At 37.6% G+C, this 15,824-nt stretch overlaps 1 protein-coding gene and 1 pseudogene across 2 annotated transcripts; one reads left to right on the forward strand and one right to left on the reverse strand.

Annotated features, from left to right (window-relative positions):
* The first annotated feature begins 1,896 nt into the window (after positions 1–1,896).
* Positions 1,897–8,230, forward strand: LOC145612604 (uncharacterized). The gene is made up of 2 exons (XM_081667943.1): positions 1,897–2,686; positions 7,716–8,230. The coding sequence occupies exons 1-2, from the start codon at positions 1,897–1,899 to the stop codon at positions 8,126–8,128; spliced, it is 1,203 nt and encodes a 400-aa protein (XP_081524069.1). The 3' UTR covers positions 8,129–8,230.
* Positions 8,231–8,631: 401 nt separating this feature from the next.
* LOC145612028 ((3S,6E)-nerolidol synthase 1-like) lies at positions 8,632–11,921 on the reverse strand (annotated as a pseudogene). Its single transcript, XR_014106511.1, has 6 exons — positions 11,052–11,921; positions 10,692–10,956; positions 10,078–10,486; positions 9,626–9,983; positions 9,273–9,520; positions 8,632–9,051 (listed from the first exon to the last, which is right to left on the reverse strand). The product of XR_014106511.1 is annotated as a (3S,6E)-nerolidol synthase 1-like (transcript).
* Between the last annotated feature and the right edge of the window lie 3,903 nt (positions 11,922–15,824).

A 15,824-nucleotide genomic window follows, 5' to 3' on the forward strand; every position in this document is an offset into this window, starting at 1 on the left:
AAGTTACTCTACATGCCCACTCGATTCAAAAAGTTCTCACAATAAAAAATTAGATGGAAATAGTAAAATAAGACCGGAAAACACAATAAATAGGACTTCCAAGCCCTAGTGATAGCAAATGGATTATTATTTGACTTACGTCAGTATAAAGTCAAACGCTATTTAATTAATAAATTATTGTAATATGAACGTACGACGTACATAGTAAAATAAATTATTATCGTATCAATCATGCTAGATGCTATAATGATATTATTAAGAGAAAAAACAAGAAAATATTTGAATTATTTTCACCATTTTTCTTACAAAAAGTACTCCATATACTCTACTACTGATTACAAATGGAATAAGAAGTAAGGGTCTGTTCTCTTACGTTGAAATTCAGTTCAGTTCAGTTCAGTTCAGTTCAGCTGAGTTCAGTTCAGTTCAGTTCAGCTGAGTTCAGTTCAGTTCAGTTCAGTTCAGCTCCTAATTTCCTTCTCTTATAATATATTCAGTTCAGTTCAGTTCAGTTCAGTTCAGCTGAGTTCAGTTCAGTTCAGTTCAGTTCAGCTGAGTTCAGTCAATGAGAACATGCCCTAAGTTAAATTGCCTAAAATTGAATGTTAAATCAAAATGTTGCTAGAACTTGCTATCAATAAAGCATACAAATTTAGGGAATTGCGAGAAAGTAGCATGGTTATACATGATTTAGTTCACCGAAAAAATGACATGCTACGTAACTTCATCTTGGATTGCATGTATAAATCTCCTTGGTCGGGTTAATTTACATTAATCAATACATATATATAATAAGGTTTATATATATACGAAGTAGAAATTACATTCCTTATAACTTTGTTTGGAAACCTAATATAGTTCGTTATATAGTGATATTTACACAAAATACATACTCAATTACTCGTACATTCTCTAATCTCTATCATGAAGTGTTGTTTCGCTTCAATTCATGCTAGCTTATATGCTATCCGTTTACCAATTCAGCTAAAATAAGGTTTTTAGTGTACAACAATTTTTGTCCTCTTTGTATCATTGTTAATTTCTTGTGACTCCATAGTATGACCAAAACTAGTCACAAAACAAATTTATAATTCTCTTTTATTTTTTGTAAATATTGTTTGAAGAAGGAATGATCAACAAGCCACATTGCAAAAACAGTTATGCTTATTAGCATCTCTTATTTACATGGCGCATGTGACACACGTGTTGATAAATGCATTCTATGCACCCTTAAATCATCAATACTATATACTAAAAGATACACCAGCAATGACACGTGTCATCTCCTGGTGTGTCTTTAGTTATTTTTTTCTTTTTCTAAAAAAAAATAATATTTCAATTAAGAAAACAAATTATTTACAAAAATCATATTATTTATTTATTTTTTTTTTTTTTACATATTCCATATTAACATGTAGTAATTATTATATTTAAAATAAAATATTTATTCACAAATCTTTCTAAAAAAAATGGGCAATTATATACCAAAAATCAAAATTTTAAATAAATATTACAATAAGAAAAAATATTGCTCAGATTGTTTGCCTACTTTTGTTTTAATTGTGTATTGGAAGCTACAATTAAAATTGCAAATACCAAATTAACATATTTCATACTTTTATTATTTCTCGACTAATTTATGATTATACGGAGTACAATAATAATTTTCAATCAATACTATATAACTATATATATAATTAAAGATCACCGTGCATGGCACGGGATCTAACCTAGTTTTTTACTATTAACTAGCTCTTCCTTGTTCCTCCTAGAAGTTAGACATAATAGGCCCAGCCCAACAATTAGTTGGTGAAGTATAAATAACCCATTTCAATCCCAACATTCATTTTTCACACATTAGCGCCAAAAACCAAACCAAATTCTTTCTCCCAAAAAATGTCAAACACCGCGTCTCGCCTTCGCAAGATACTCAAAACCCACAAAACAGCAAAACTCATTCCACAAATTTCTCCAAAACCCGTCACTTCCACACTACCTATTTCAATCAAGGAGCTCGCCGAGGAAACCGACCTCGACGAGCTTGCGAAAAAGATTAACCACAATGCAACTATATCCTCCAAGTTTCGTAGTCGTCACAACATTTACGACTTTACGATTGCTCGTCTTGCCAATGCAAAGCGATATAATCTGGTCGAGAATATACTTGATACACATAAACACTTTGAGGATATTTCCCGCGAAGGCTACGCGCTTCGTCTCGTTTCGTTGTATGCGAAAGCTGGGATGTTTGATCATGCACGTAAGCTGTTCGACGAATTGCCTGAACTAGGTTGTCCTAGAACTGTTAAATCTTTTAATGCCCTTTTGAAGGCTGCGGTGGAATCTAAGAGATTTGATGATGTTTTCACTCTTTTTCAAGAGGTTCCAGCTGATTTGGGGATTTGTTGTGATGTTGTTTCGTATAATACTTTGATTCATGCTCTTTGTGAAGTGGGGAAGCTTGATGAGGGGTTGTTGATGATTGATGAGATGAGGGAGAAGGGTGTGAGCCCGAGTGTGGTTACGTTTAATACGCTTCTTGGTGCGTTTTATAGGGAGAGGGGTTTCGAGGGGGGAGAATTGATTTGGGGTATGATGGATGAGTATGATGTGGGTCGGGATATTCGAAGTTATAATTTGAGGTTGCAGGGTTTGGTTGATGAAGGTGAGCTTGAAAAGGCGGTTGCTTTGTGTTAGATTTCGGGAAAACTCCTTGGGTTGGAGTGTGTACCATTGAATAATATATATAGTGTTACAATACTAGTCCTAATCTTGTTAGGAAACCTAGTACGATAAGAATACAAACTATATCACAAATATATACAAATATATCCTACTCTGTGACAAATATTATAATAATCCTATAATATCTATCACACCCCCGCAGTCGTAGCGGGAGGAGGGCGAACGCTAAGACTGGACCTAAATTCCAAAAATAAGTCTCGTGGTAGGCCTTTGGTGAAAATGTCTGCAAACTGATATCTAGTAGGAACATGCAAAACCCGAACTTGTCCCAAAGCAACCTTTTCTCGAACAAAATGAATATCCATCTCCACATGTTTGGTGCGTTGGTGTTGTACCGGGTTGCCAGAAAGGTAGATAGCACTGACATTATCACAATAAACAATAGTAGCCTGCCGTAGAGGACAATGTAACTCAAGTAAAAGATTACGAAGCCAACATGCCTCTGAGACAACATTCGCGACGCCTCGATATTCCGCTTCTGCACTCGACTTAGACAAAGTATGCTGACGCTTAGATGACCAAGACACGAGGTTGTCCCCAAGGAAACAACAATAGCCCGATGTGGAACGTCGGGTATCGGGACAACCTCCCCAGTCAGCGTCAGTGTAAGTAATAAGTCGATGAGAAACAGTCGGATATAAATGTAAGCCGTGATCAATGGTACCCTGAACATAACGCAGAATGCGTTTCAATGCCTCAAAGTGAGGTTCCCGAGGATCATGCATAAAAAGACACACCTGTTGTACCGCATAGGCAATATCTGGCCTAGTGAAAGTGAGGTACTGAAGAGCACCTGCTAAACTACGATACAAAGTCGGATCCCGAAACGGTGGTCCTGCATCTGCACTAAGTTTTGACTTAGTGTCAACTGGAGTAGCTGCAGGTTTACATGAGCCCATACCTGCACGCTCTAAAATCTCCTGTGCATACTTTCCCTGTGAAAGTAGCAAATAAGAGGGAGTACGGGTTACCGCTATCCCTAAAAAAATAACTCAACGGACCCAAATCAGTCATAGGGAACTCAGTTTGTAACTGAGATATGATCCCTGCACGCAACTTGTCAGAAGAGGTAGTTAATATAATATCATCAACATATAGAAGCAAATATGCCATATCATCACCCTGTCGAAAAACAAACAGAGAGTTGTCACTCTGAGAGATGACAAAACCCAATTTGATGAGAAAATTTGCAAAGCGTTGGTACCAAGCTCTGGGAGCTTGTTTCAAACCATAGAGAGCCCTGCGGAGTCGACAAACATGAGTGGGTGCTTTCTGATCAATAAAACCCGGAGGTTGGCGCATGTAAACAGTTTCCTGCAAGTCACCATGTAAAAAAGCATTTTTGACATCTAATTGATGTATCGACCACTTTTTAGCCATAGCTAAACTGAGAACAGTACGAATAGTGGCCGGTTTAACTACCGGACTGAAAGTCTCATCACAATCCACACCAATTTCCTGCGACCTGCCATCACATACAAGACGAGCTTTGTGCCTTTCAAGGTCACCATTAGACTTGTATTTATGTTTAAATAGCCACATGCAATTAACAATGTTCACCCCCGCAGGCCTAGGCACCAATTCCCATGTCCCTGTCTTAATTAAAGCACCATATTCATCATTCATCGCCGCATTCCAATTATGGTCATTTAAAGCTTGTTTATAGGACTTTGGAAGGGGTGATTTATGAAGAGTGGGACCCGAAGGTTGAACTGTGAGGTTACAATATTTCGGGTTGGGTTTAAAAATACCCCGTTGACTACGGGTGACACGGGGCGAGGGAGGTGGTGGCCGAGTTGGTTGTATGGGAGGAACGCCACGCAAAGGTGGCGGTGTATATGGTGGACTACGCGTGGCTGGGCTGCTGTCCGGAGTTGGCGTGGGCAGTGAAGACCGCAGCCCACCCGCGGCTGGAACTGGGCCTCCGCAGCCATGTTGCGGAGTGGGCTGGAGTGAAGGTGAGAGATGCGGATTTGGAGTGTGGGGTGATGCAGGGTGTGGGCTGCTGAGATGTGAGGTTTGTGGGCTGCTCATGTGTGGGCTTTGTGGGCTGCCAGGAGGGGAAATGTGGTGTGGGCTGTTTTGTGGTGAAGGAGGGTGCGTTGCATTTTGAGGAGTGCGGGCTGTGGGATGCAACAAATGAGGTGGGGGATCATCATCACCTAAAAAATCATAATCATGGGAACGAAACTTAGCTAGGTTTCGGAATGGGAAAGTCGCTTCATCAAAAGTGACATGACGCGATATGATTATTTTATTTGTGGTGAGATCAAGACACCTATACCCTCTATGATCGATAGGATAACCCAAGAAAACACATGGTGTTGATCGAGGAGCTAATTTATGTGGAGCTGTTGCAGACAAATTAGGAAAACAGAGACACCCAAAGACACGGATATGACCATACGAAGGAGTTTTTCCAAACAAAGCAAAAGCAGGAGTATTGTTTTTAAGGGCTTTAGTTGGCAAAATATTTAGAATATAAGTAGCCGTTTCAAGAGCATAAAACCAATACGAAGGGGGAAGAGACGCATGAAAAAGAATTGTACGCTTAATATTATTAAGTGTACGAATCATGCGCTCGGCTTTGCCATTTTGTGAGGAAGTGTGTGGACAAGAAAAGCGGAAAAGCATTCCATGGTCAATACATTTTTGCTTAAAGGGGTCATTGTCAAATTCCCTACCATGATCACATTGAAAACATTTAATTTGACGTTCAAATTGGGTTTCAACATATTTTCGGAAATTGATAAATGATTGAAAAGCTTGAGACTTGTATCGTAAGGGAATTGTCCACACAAAATGAGTATGATCATCTAATAAAACTAGATAATATTTGTGACCTTGAGCACTACGAATAGGAGAAGTCCATAGATCGGCATGTATAATATCAAAAGCACAAATAGTAGTATTATTAGAATTGTCAAAGGGGAGACGAGTATGTTTTCCTATTTGACATGAATTGCAAAAAATGGAGTCTTGCTCCTTATTACAATAAATATGATTTTTAGACTTAAGATAGCTAAAAATATGAGCTCCAGGGTGTCCTAGACGACTATGCCAAGTAGATGGAGAAACAACACTGAGAGAGGTAGCAAGATAGGTTGACGGAGTGGACTTGGTTGTTTTGACTGGATATAAGTCTCCCGAACTATCACATCTCGTTATTATGTTCCCCGTAAGAAGATCCTTCACAGAAAAACCAAAAGGATCAAACTCAATAGACACAGAATTATCAGAGGTAAATTTACGAACTGAAATAAGGTTCTTTATGAGTTTAGGTGCTAGGAGGACATCACGAAGGACAAGAGGTGATTTAGTATGGGGAAGGGTGCTATGACCATAACCTGTTACTGGAATACGATGACCATTACCAACTAAAATATGATTTTTAGTGCTTAAATTAAACAAGGGTAAGAGGTTACCAGCATTATTCGTCATGTGAGATGTGGCACCCGAATCCACGTACCACTGATTGTCGGGATTTGGAAGAGTCATCGTTGAGAACGAAGCTGCCAAGTCCGTAGGGGTCATGGGCTGACCGAATTGGGCTGCATAGGCCTGCTGTGACTTGGGCTGGCCCAAGATCGATTGCTGATGCTGCTGAACAGGGAATGGCGCAGGAGGCCTAGCCCATGTGGCTTGCTGAGCCCACTGCTGGAAGCTGGCCCAGAGTTGCTGCTGCGTTGGGCCAGATTGGTTTGGAGTGGCGGATTGGGCCTGGGCTTGCTGTTGGGTCTGCTGCTGACCACGGCCCCTGCCCTTTGGTTTGGACTTTCCGCCCCGGCCCTTGTTGCTGCGCCCACCGCCACCACCACCCCTGCCCTGTTGCTGCGACGGCTGCTGTTGTTGCTGAGCGGCAGCCGCGGTGGTGGTGGTGGTGTTATTTGCCTGAGCGACAAACGCTTGGCCCGAATTGTCCTTGGCAGATTTGCGGGACTCCTCTAGCAAAATTCTTGATCGTGCTTCATCAAACCCGGGAAGAGGTCGAATTTGAGTGATGGATTGAGCCACCCCATCATAGTCGGAGTCGATTAAACCGGCACAGAGACGAAGAACTAAGGTTCTTTCGGAAACAGGCTGACCGACATTAGCTAGTTGGTCTTTTAATTCCTTCAATTTCTGACAGTAGGAGGATACATCCGGAAAATTTTCAACAAAGAGATTGTTAAATTGATTTTCAAGATAAATAGCACGAATTTCACCATTGTCTTGGAATATATTTGCGAGTCTATCCCAAGTTTCCTGTGCCGTGGCGTTCTTGTATAACACCGTGCTCCGTAGGTCTGCAGAAATTGTATTATAAATCCACTTTTTCACAATTGAGTCAAGGCGGTTCCACTGCGCCGAGGTGAGGTCCGTAGGACGAGGTGATTTGGGATCTATATGATCGATAACATTGCAGGAATGACAATGTATTTCGAAGAGTTCAACCCAACTACCATAATTCCCTTTGTCACGGTCAAGAATTTCTGGAACTTCGTTCCGAATGTTGCTGATGGAGTTTGCAGGGTGGTAGTCGTTTGAGGGAGGAGGAGGAGGAGGTGTGGGTGGTTGATCATCCTTGGCCATTGCTAAGGAAACCGAAAAACTATGCTACTGTAAGTCAAATTAAAATAATTTGAAGGCTTGATGTGGCAGCAAACAAGACAAAAAAGAAAAAGGTAGCAAATTTAGTGATGAATTAACCACGAGAGATTAGAGTATGCGGAAGAAAGAAAGGATCGAATTTTTTAGGAAAAAATTAATTTTGTGGAACCCTAAAAAATCTAGGCTGTGATACCATGTTAGATTTCGGGAAAACTCCTTGGGTTGGAGTGTGTACCATTGAATAATATATATAGTGTTACAATACTAGTCCTAATCTTGTTAGGAAACCTAGTACGATAAGAATACAAACTATATCACAAATATATACAAATATATCCTACTCTGTGACAAATATTATAATAATCCTATAATATCTATCACTTTGTTTGAATTCTTGGAGAGTGAAGGGTTAAAACCGGATGTGGGTACTTTTAATGTATTCATAAAGAAATTTTGTAATGAAGGAGACATAGAAGAAGCTAAAAGGTTGTACTATGAGTTGTGTGAAAGTTGTATTACCCCGAATAGCATTACATTTTCTTACCTTGTTCCGAAGTTATGTGATGATGGAGAATATGAATTGGCTTTCGAATTGTGCAAGAAGATGTTCAAGAGGCAGTTTGTGGTTGATGAGGCTCTGTTGCAGCTTGTTGTCAATGGGTTGGTGAAGGAATCGAAGATTCAAGAAGCCGAGGAACTTGTAGAGCTAGGGAAGTCGAATAGCTTTGTTCAATATGGTTTGGTGATGCCTTCAGATAACACAGAGAAGCAAGAACAGAACACCTCGCCGTGAAGTTGGCACCTTGCCGTGGCTATTTTGTGAGTACTGAAACTGATTCTGCATCTTCTTTACAGTGCTTGATGTGTTACAACTTTTCCTTTTGGTGACCATATAGTTTACCTGAACTAGTAGTATAATGCTTACGATGTTTGATTTTCGAATGCTTCATAACGCACTAGTTTATTATTGTCTTTGTAGTTTTATAATCATTCTTCTATGAAGTTTAGCATTTAAATTGATCTTGTAGACCAGAATTATTTGCTAACGTTGGAGACCTTTTGGGTATCTTATTTGGATGATAATCACATCCCAATTTTTTTTTAGTTTCCAATTTTTCACCTCCCAATTTTTATTATTAGGTCCCTTAACATTCTTCTCTTCACTTTCATTAAGGGTTTTTTTTTTAATTTTTTTATTTTAAATATCATGAACCATAAGAATAAAGGGTTAGTAACTTAGTTGCCTAGTCAGGTTGTGAAAAGATTAAAATGAAAAAAAGGGGGTTAGTCATTTATCGTCATAGATGTATAATATACAAGTATTAAATATGACTCCATAGTTTAAGGGCTCTTATTTAGTTTTCGCTGCAGGCCACCAAAAAAAAATAGGAGACGGCACTGTGCAACATTGTCATAATAGGATATATATATGCTCTATTGCACATGAAGCACTGAGTTCATGTGTTTCTCTAGGCTTGGAAGACGTTGATGTTCATCATAATTGTACATTATTGGAATCATCCTTGCTAAATTAAGGAAAGCAGCCTTGAATTCTGTTGAATTTGGAGAATGAGACATGCATTCTTTATTGAGGCACTTCCATGCATCTGAAATCATCCAATGAACACATTCATGTGCACTTTCAGCTGAGCTACTTTTATATTGGTTCATGTAGCAATCTATAAATGACCCATCATACCCATCTTGCTTCTCGTCCTGCAGAATAAGATCGAAATTACAAGTAATGAAAATTAGCCTTTTGATTCCATATACTTTGATGACTTTTTCCATTTTTAGTTTTATGGTTCAGTTAGGATTCAAGCTTGATAGATGGTATGCAGGGTGTCAACTGTAGAAATTGTTATTAGTTATATAGACAGTTTGACATATTCTTGTCACCTAAAACAGAAAAGGAATCCAGCAACCAGAGTACTTACCTTAGAAGTCCCTAGATCATCCCAGAGTCGGAGAATTTTAGCCGCTGAAGATACAATGTTGTGATGGCTGTTCAATAGATTTGTGCTTCCATGATTTACAGATTCACCTAAGAGAGAGAAGACGTTTGCATAAACATCATAGACTCCTGAACTAATTTTTCCATTCTCCAAATACTCCTCAGTGGTAGGCAGTGTCCCAAAGAAAACCATCTCACCTCCACTAGGAAAGCATTACATAACTCGGCCCACTGAAACAACATATAAAACATCCAGTTATAGATTACTTGATTTCCTTATCTAGACTTGCTGTCAACAAATTAGTTCTTACTCGTTAATAGATTCTGCAGACATACCACTTTTCTAAGATAATCTCTGGGGTTCCATCCATGTTTGTTGTATACTTTGCCACTTATGTTATTCGTAGTGTTATAGAGTGCCTTTAGGCACATTGTCATGTAGTCTGGTAATCCCTTGATATTGGTATAGTCCCATCTGTTGACGGCTTCTGTGAAGAGAGTGAGTTCCTCGAGTGTTCCATACACATCAAAGATATCATCAATGATATAAATGAATGATATTGCTTTTGTGAGTTCTGTCCTTAACTCTGTCATATTGGGGCCTGGGAGAATAACCGAGGACCACATATGCCATTTGACCGGTTGGTTTCTTGCAAGCTTCAGCTTCTCAGTCAAGCAAAGCTCTTTCCACCATCTGATTATGTAGAATACAGCAGAAAGTTAGTACCTATTGTTAATGCAATTTTCTGAGTTGGATGATTTTGCTGTGAAATTCTTTTCAATTTTACCTTGTAACCTGAATTATTTCTTGTCTGTGAGTTATTTGAGCCTTGTTGACATCAAGCATTGCTAGATATTGTACCTCCTTTATCCAGTCAGTCATATCACAGCAATTGTGACGATTATTCATCAAAATTTCAAAATTCTTTACTTCATTCTGTGTTAGAAGTCTTGGCAGGCTTTTGTGATATGGATTGTGCAATGTTGTTCGTATGACTCTTGCCTCATCAGATTGTCCACTGCCATTCATCAAGGTGGATTTCAGGAGACTCCCACAAAATTCACCGGCATCATCCAATATATGATCCCCTGGAGTGCTTAGCTGAGAAGCTTCAAAGAGACTCATCAGTCCCTTCATGTCCCTGACAAGTTCTTTGCTGAACTTCCCGTCTTTGTTTCTAAATCTATTGAAGATTTCTGTTTTAGAGAATCGAGATTGAGTCAATTAAGTTTACAGTATTTCACAAGAATCAAAGAAAAACAGAGACAAAAATAATCTTTCTATTGATGATAACCTTATCAGAGACCAATTAACCTTAGAGGGGTGTTTGCTATAGCACAGGCAATCAACTTAAGTAATGCACATATATATATGTTGGCTGTATGTAATTAATCTGCTTACCTGCAGACACATTGTATCCTGCTTGTCTCAGCAGTCGAAAGCGAAGAGCAATATCATGAAGATTTGAACCATCTTCAACCATAGTGATACAATGCACATGATGCCTTTTTAGCACATCATTTATATCGCCGTGAAAGTAACATTCAAGGCCTAATCGCTGGATGGCATCAATTATGATCAACTCTTCTACCTGATTATAACTGCTTGACTTGCTTCTTAATAACTTCTTAATCTTTTTCACCGCTTGCTGAAGCTGATATTCCTGCTGCGTATGGAAGAAGGTTAAACCTTATACAGAATACATATTAAATGATGCAACATATTGGAAGGTTATACTTGTATATGGATATGCACAAGTACCGAGCTCTGTTTTACAGGAGATGTATACTGAATGTTACTATATCCTTTCTTAGCAATATGATTATAAGCTCCGTTGGAAATGGTTGCAGTAGTTTTCGCCATCAATCGAGCTTCTCTTGTTGTAGCCCTGTTGCTTATCCATGATTTGGTGTTAAAAATGGCAGCTGTAAGGACAGCCGAGGCGGCCATGGTGTTTTAGTATGATTCTTTTATGATAGTAGAATTAGAGGGTGATAGTAAAATTGCTTCATTCCTTGGCCAAGGTGACCTACTTTTAGGTATGAACAGATACTTGATAAATACCGATTTTCCTAAAACTAGAAATCAACGAATGTAAGAGAAACTTGGACGTGGTTTGTGTACACTTAGCTTTCTTGCATGCATGTGTTGCAAAAAAATATTTTCCCCATGGTCCCGTGGCACCATTGACGAGATGAAGCCGTCTATTATATGATTAACGGTGTGTTTGGATAGAAGGAAATGGAAGGAAAAGAAGGGGAGGAAAATAAAAAGATGTGATATCTTTCATTTGGTAACAAATGAGGAAGTAAGGGAATTGGAGGGGAGAGAAATGGAGGGATTAAATTGTAGAAAATGATCTCCAATAATAGAGAGATTTGGAAGGAAAAGTCACCATTCTTCTCTCCCCTCCCTTTCTTTCCCCTCCTCTTTTCCTCCCTCCCCTTCTTTTTCTTCCTCTAATGTTATCCAAACACACTGTAAATCTCTTCTACAGTTGAGTCTTTGCTTGGGAGTAGGGGGTTTCCCAAACCTCCCCCCTCTACCCTCAAGCGTGACCTACGGAGCTGAACTGGCTTAATGTGTGAGAGATACCGATTAGTAGAGTCCTTCATCTTACCTTTTAAAAAAAAAATTAGTAGGAGAAAAGATTCTATGTAATTACGTATGATATTGTTTGATTTTTGCCGCGTGTGTGTTGTGTGGGTTTTTTTTGTTTTTTGTTTTGTTTTTTTTTTTTTTAAATTTTTTATTCCTTCTTTTGACAAAATTTATTTTTGCCATATTCAACTTTTTCATTTTTCTGGATGAAAATCAACTGAAAGAAAGATAAAGAAAATAATGACAAACAAACCAAAGGAAAATGGTGATGTAGAAGAGTTGGTTATAATTGATGCTATACAACTATACAAGGAATAGGCCTTGATTGTCATTTTTGCGATGAAATCAGTGCTGCTTTAGAAAAGCATTATGGTCATTATAGTACAGTCGGAGCAGAAATTGATAGTCGTCTTCATGAGGTAGCTATTCGCTTGCCTCAGGTATATACCATAATGCTTTTGAGTTACAATTTCAATTTAGATTAGTTGATATTACTCCTATAATATACACTCATATAACATACGAAGTATATAACATACGAAGTATATAACATAGGTTACTATTATGTACCATGGTATATACCATGTTAATATGTTATGCGCTAACTCAAATTGAGTTAACTTATTCTAAAAATTAAGCTACAATTTCAATTAGATTAATTGATATTACTCATATAATATAGGTTACTATTATGGACTAAATAGCTAGGATTAAGTAAATAAAAGCAGTAGTGGATTCAAAAATTTTCACTAGCTATGGGTATGGGTTCGGACTTTCGTAATTATCGAATATTACATAAGATACTTTTAAATTAGTTAATTGATGTATATATAAACTAGAATTTTGATTGTATAAATTTAAAAAAAACAAAAACAAAAAAATGTCAAATGCAAATACAATAAACAAAAATGTCAAGTGAAAAACAAAAAAAACATAAAAGGTTTGGTGTGGCAAAAGCACTTGACCACTTATTTATATGTGTGTGCGCGCGCGCCACTTATTTATGTGTGTGTAATATTTGCAATATTTGCTTTCATTTTTTTTTCGGGGTCACATGACTTGGCGTCAGGGCCGTCTTAAACAATTTAGAGGCCCTGGGGCTATTAATAATTACAAGCCCTCAAAACGTAAAATCCACGCAAAATTTAATTTTATACTAGTTTTTATGCCCGGGCGATGCCTCGGGTTATTGCATTATTTCTATGATAGAAATCTTTATTAATATTTAAATTTGATATAATCACAAGTAATATGGTAATAGCTTAGTGACTAACATGTTTAAGTTTAAGTTGAAAGTTGTGGGTTCAAATCTTGTAAGAACCATATGGAATGAAAAACTTGATTGAATGAGGAGAGCGGCAAAGCGCCACGTGTCACCTAAACATTTTTAGGAACGCCTTTTAATATATAGTATAGATTATGCTATTTGATCTTTTTAACATGCTAAAATATGGAAACTTATACTCGTATTATTAACTTAAGATGTTATAGTATATCATTTTTTTTTCAAGGTTAACTTAATTAATAACACGAACTTCATAAACCTATACTCACATAGTCACATTACTCCTTATTGATAGAATTTAGTTTTTTAACATAAAAATATGGGAAACAAAAAAAACAAAACAAAAAAACAAATAAAACTAAACTGCAGTTATAAATGCTCAATTCTCTGACTTTAGTTCTCAGATGATTTTTTTTTTTTTTTTTTTTTTTTTTGACAAATAGTTCTCAGATGATAGTTGAACTAATGTAGCGGCTAACCAATTTGACGAATTCCATTTTTTTTTTTTTACTTCTTGAAGCATCAAAATTATACAAGTACGAGTATATCCTTTTATGAAAGACTAACTTTAATATTAGGCTCCTTAACTTTCGGGGCCCTGTGCAATAAGGTTGTTTGCACAGGGTTTAGACAAACCTGCAGCGTGAACAACGCTGGGTCCACTTATTAAAACACGAAGGAAGTATGAAAGCTAGGTGGAAAAATCATACCTATGATTAGCTATTTTTCATTTATATGTAATTCCGATCCTCAAATATACCTACTTCTCTTTGGTTGTGGACTGAATTAGTGCAATGAGTTTTGAACCCCACTTGAGTCATACCTCACCACTGCAAATAGTACAAGCATATTACTTTCTTGCATGTGATTATATATGCACCATTTCCGTAGAAGATTTTTAAGACAAAAAATCAAAACTCGTCACTATAAAGGGACCAAGCTAAGGGGACGACCGGTACTAGGAATCAAGGTACGTCGGTTGAGGATTATTGCATTTAAATGGATCATGTAGTTGTTACGTGTTAACGAATTGGATTCAAAGGTGTAAAGAAGATAAGATGATTAAGATTGGGATATTTAGGGACTTCTCTATGACCATCAAAGCATGCATTATCAAAGGTGTATTGTGAGTTGATAATAAAATTTTGAATGCTAAGCTAAATAAGGGATAATGGGTGAATGCTAAGCTAATAAGGGAACCAAGTGTTCCCATCTTATCAATTCGTCCTAATAAAGTACCTTGAAAACCGATCTCATTCCTTATTGAAAACAAGTAAATGAGTGTAATTATTGTCTCACATTGAAATGTAAAGCAAATTCTTATACTATGGTTAAATTAAAAGTTATCCACACAATCATAGGTGTACAATTATCCCATCTCTACCAAACATTTGATTAGATATTTCATACAATACAAAATATTTAGTTTTTTTGTTGTTTAGAGAGCCACAAGGGAGAGTAATGAGAATCGATTCCAGAATCACCCTGTTGGAACCCAATGTGTATCACTTGTGAGTGTCCCACATTGGAGAAAGAGAAGAGGTGGTTCCACTTTATAAGGTAGAGGAGTTTCTCCTACTAATGCCAATTGGTTTTAGTATAGAAGCTCCATAGCCTTATTTGTGGACCTAACTCTCCTCCTTGTTCGGGTTGCCCAGGCCCATTTCATATTGTTTCGAAATTTAACACACCCAATCGGGAGAGAAGCTTTAACCACTTGAATTATCTCTCACTCTCATAAAATATATATTTAGTAATGGGGTGTTAGTAATATTATGCTATAGTTCTAATGTAGTAATGTCGTTATATTAAGGAATATCATGTTTTATGGCTTAAAATTGGGCAACAAAAAGATGGATTGTCAAATTTCAATTTTACAAAGAAGAACCATTCAATAGCCAGTTAGCCATTCACTCATCCATATCCCTTACCAAAATTGAATTGGACACTTCATACACACATATTGCTTTTTGGATTAATTATTTTTAAAAAAAAATTGAGAAAAAATTGTGTAAGTTCGGATTCACAATAGAAATAATATTTTTCTCAAAATCTTCCATTTCCTTTAATTCTCATGCTACATTTAAATAGGAATATAAAAATTATTACCTTCTTTTATATTATTTGCAGTAATTAGACATTTTATTACACTTTACATCAAATCATTGCAAACAATATAAAATAGGTAGGGATGTCAACGGGGCGGGTTTTGGCATTTTCATCCCCATCCCCGCTTCACATTTCCATCCTCATCCCCGGGGCGGGGCGGGTTTTGGCATTTTCATCCCCATCCCCCCTTCACATTTCCATCCTCATCCCCGTCGCGGGTCTGAAACTTATCCCCATCCTGGTCCCGGCGGGTCCAACCCAAAAACCATCCCCGCCCCGCTGCCCCGTCCCCACAGCGGATATCCATCCCCGCCTCAGCCCCACCTTCCCCGCCCTCACCCACCTAGCTACTAGTCTCCCATAATCTGTAAATACAAGTCTTAATAATTTAGCATACTCCACTTGTTCTTCAAATTCTTCCTCTTATTCTACTACTAATTTAGCACATTCATCCTTTTTGAAATCTCCATAATCTGCAAATACAACAAGTCTTAATAAGAAAAATATATAAATTCATTATAAGTGAAATAAAATGTTAC

Source organism: Chenopodium album, chromosome 24, assembly GCF_948465745.1.
Source record: "Chenopodium album chromosome 24, dcCheAlbu1.1, whole genome shotgun sequence".
Classification (NCBI taxonomy): Eukaryota; Viridiplantae; Streptophyta; class Magnoliopsida; order Caryophyllales; family Amaranthaceae; genus Chenopodium; species Chenopodium album.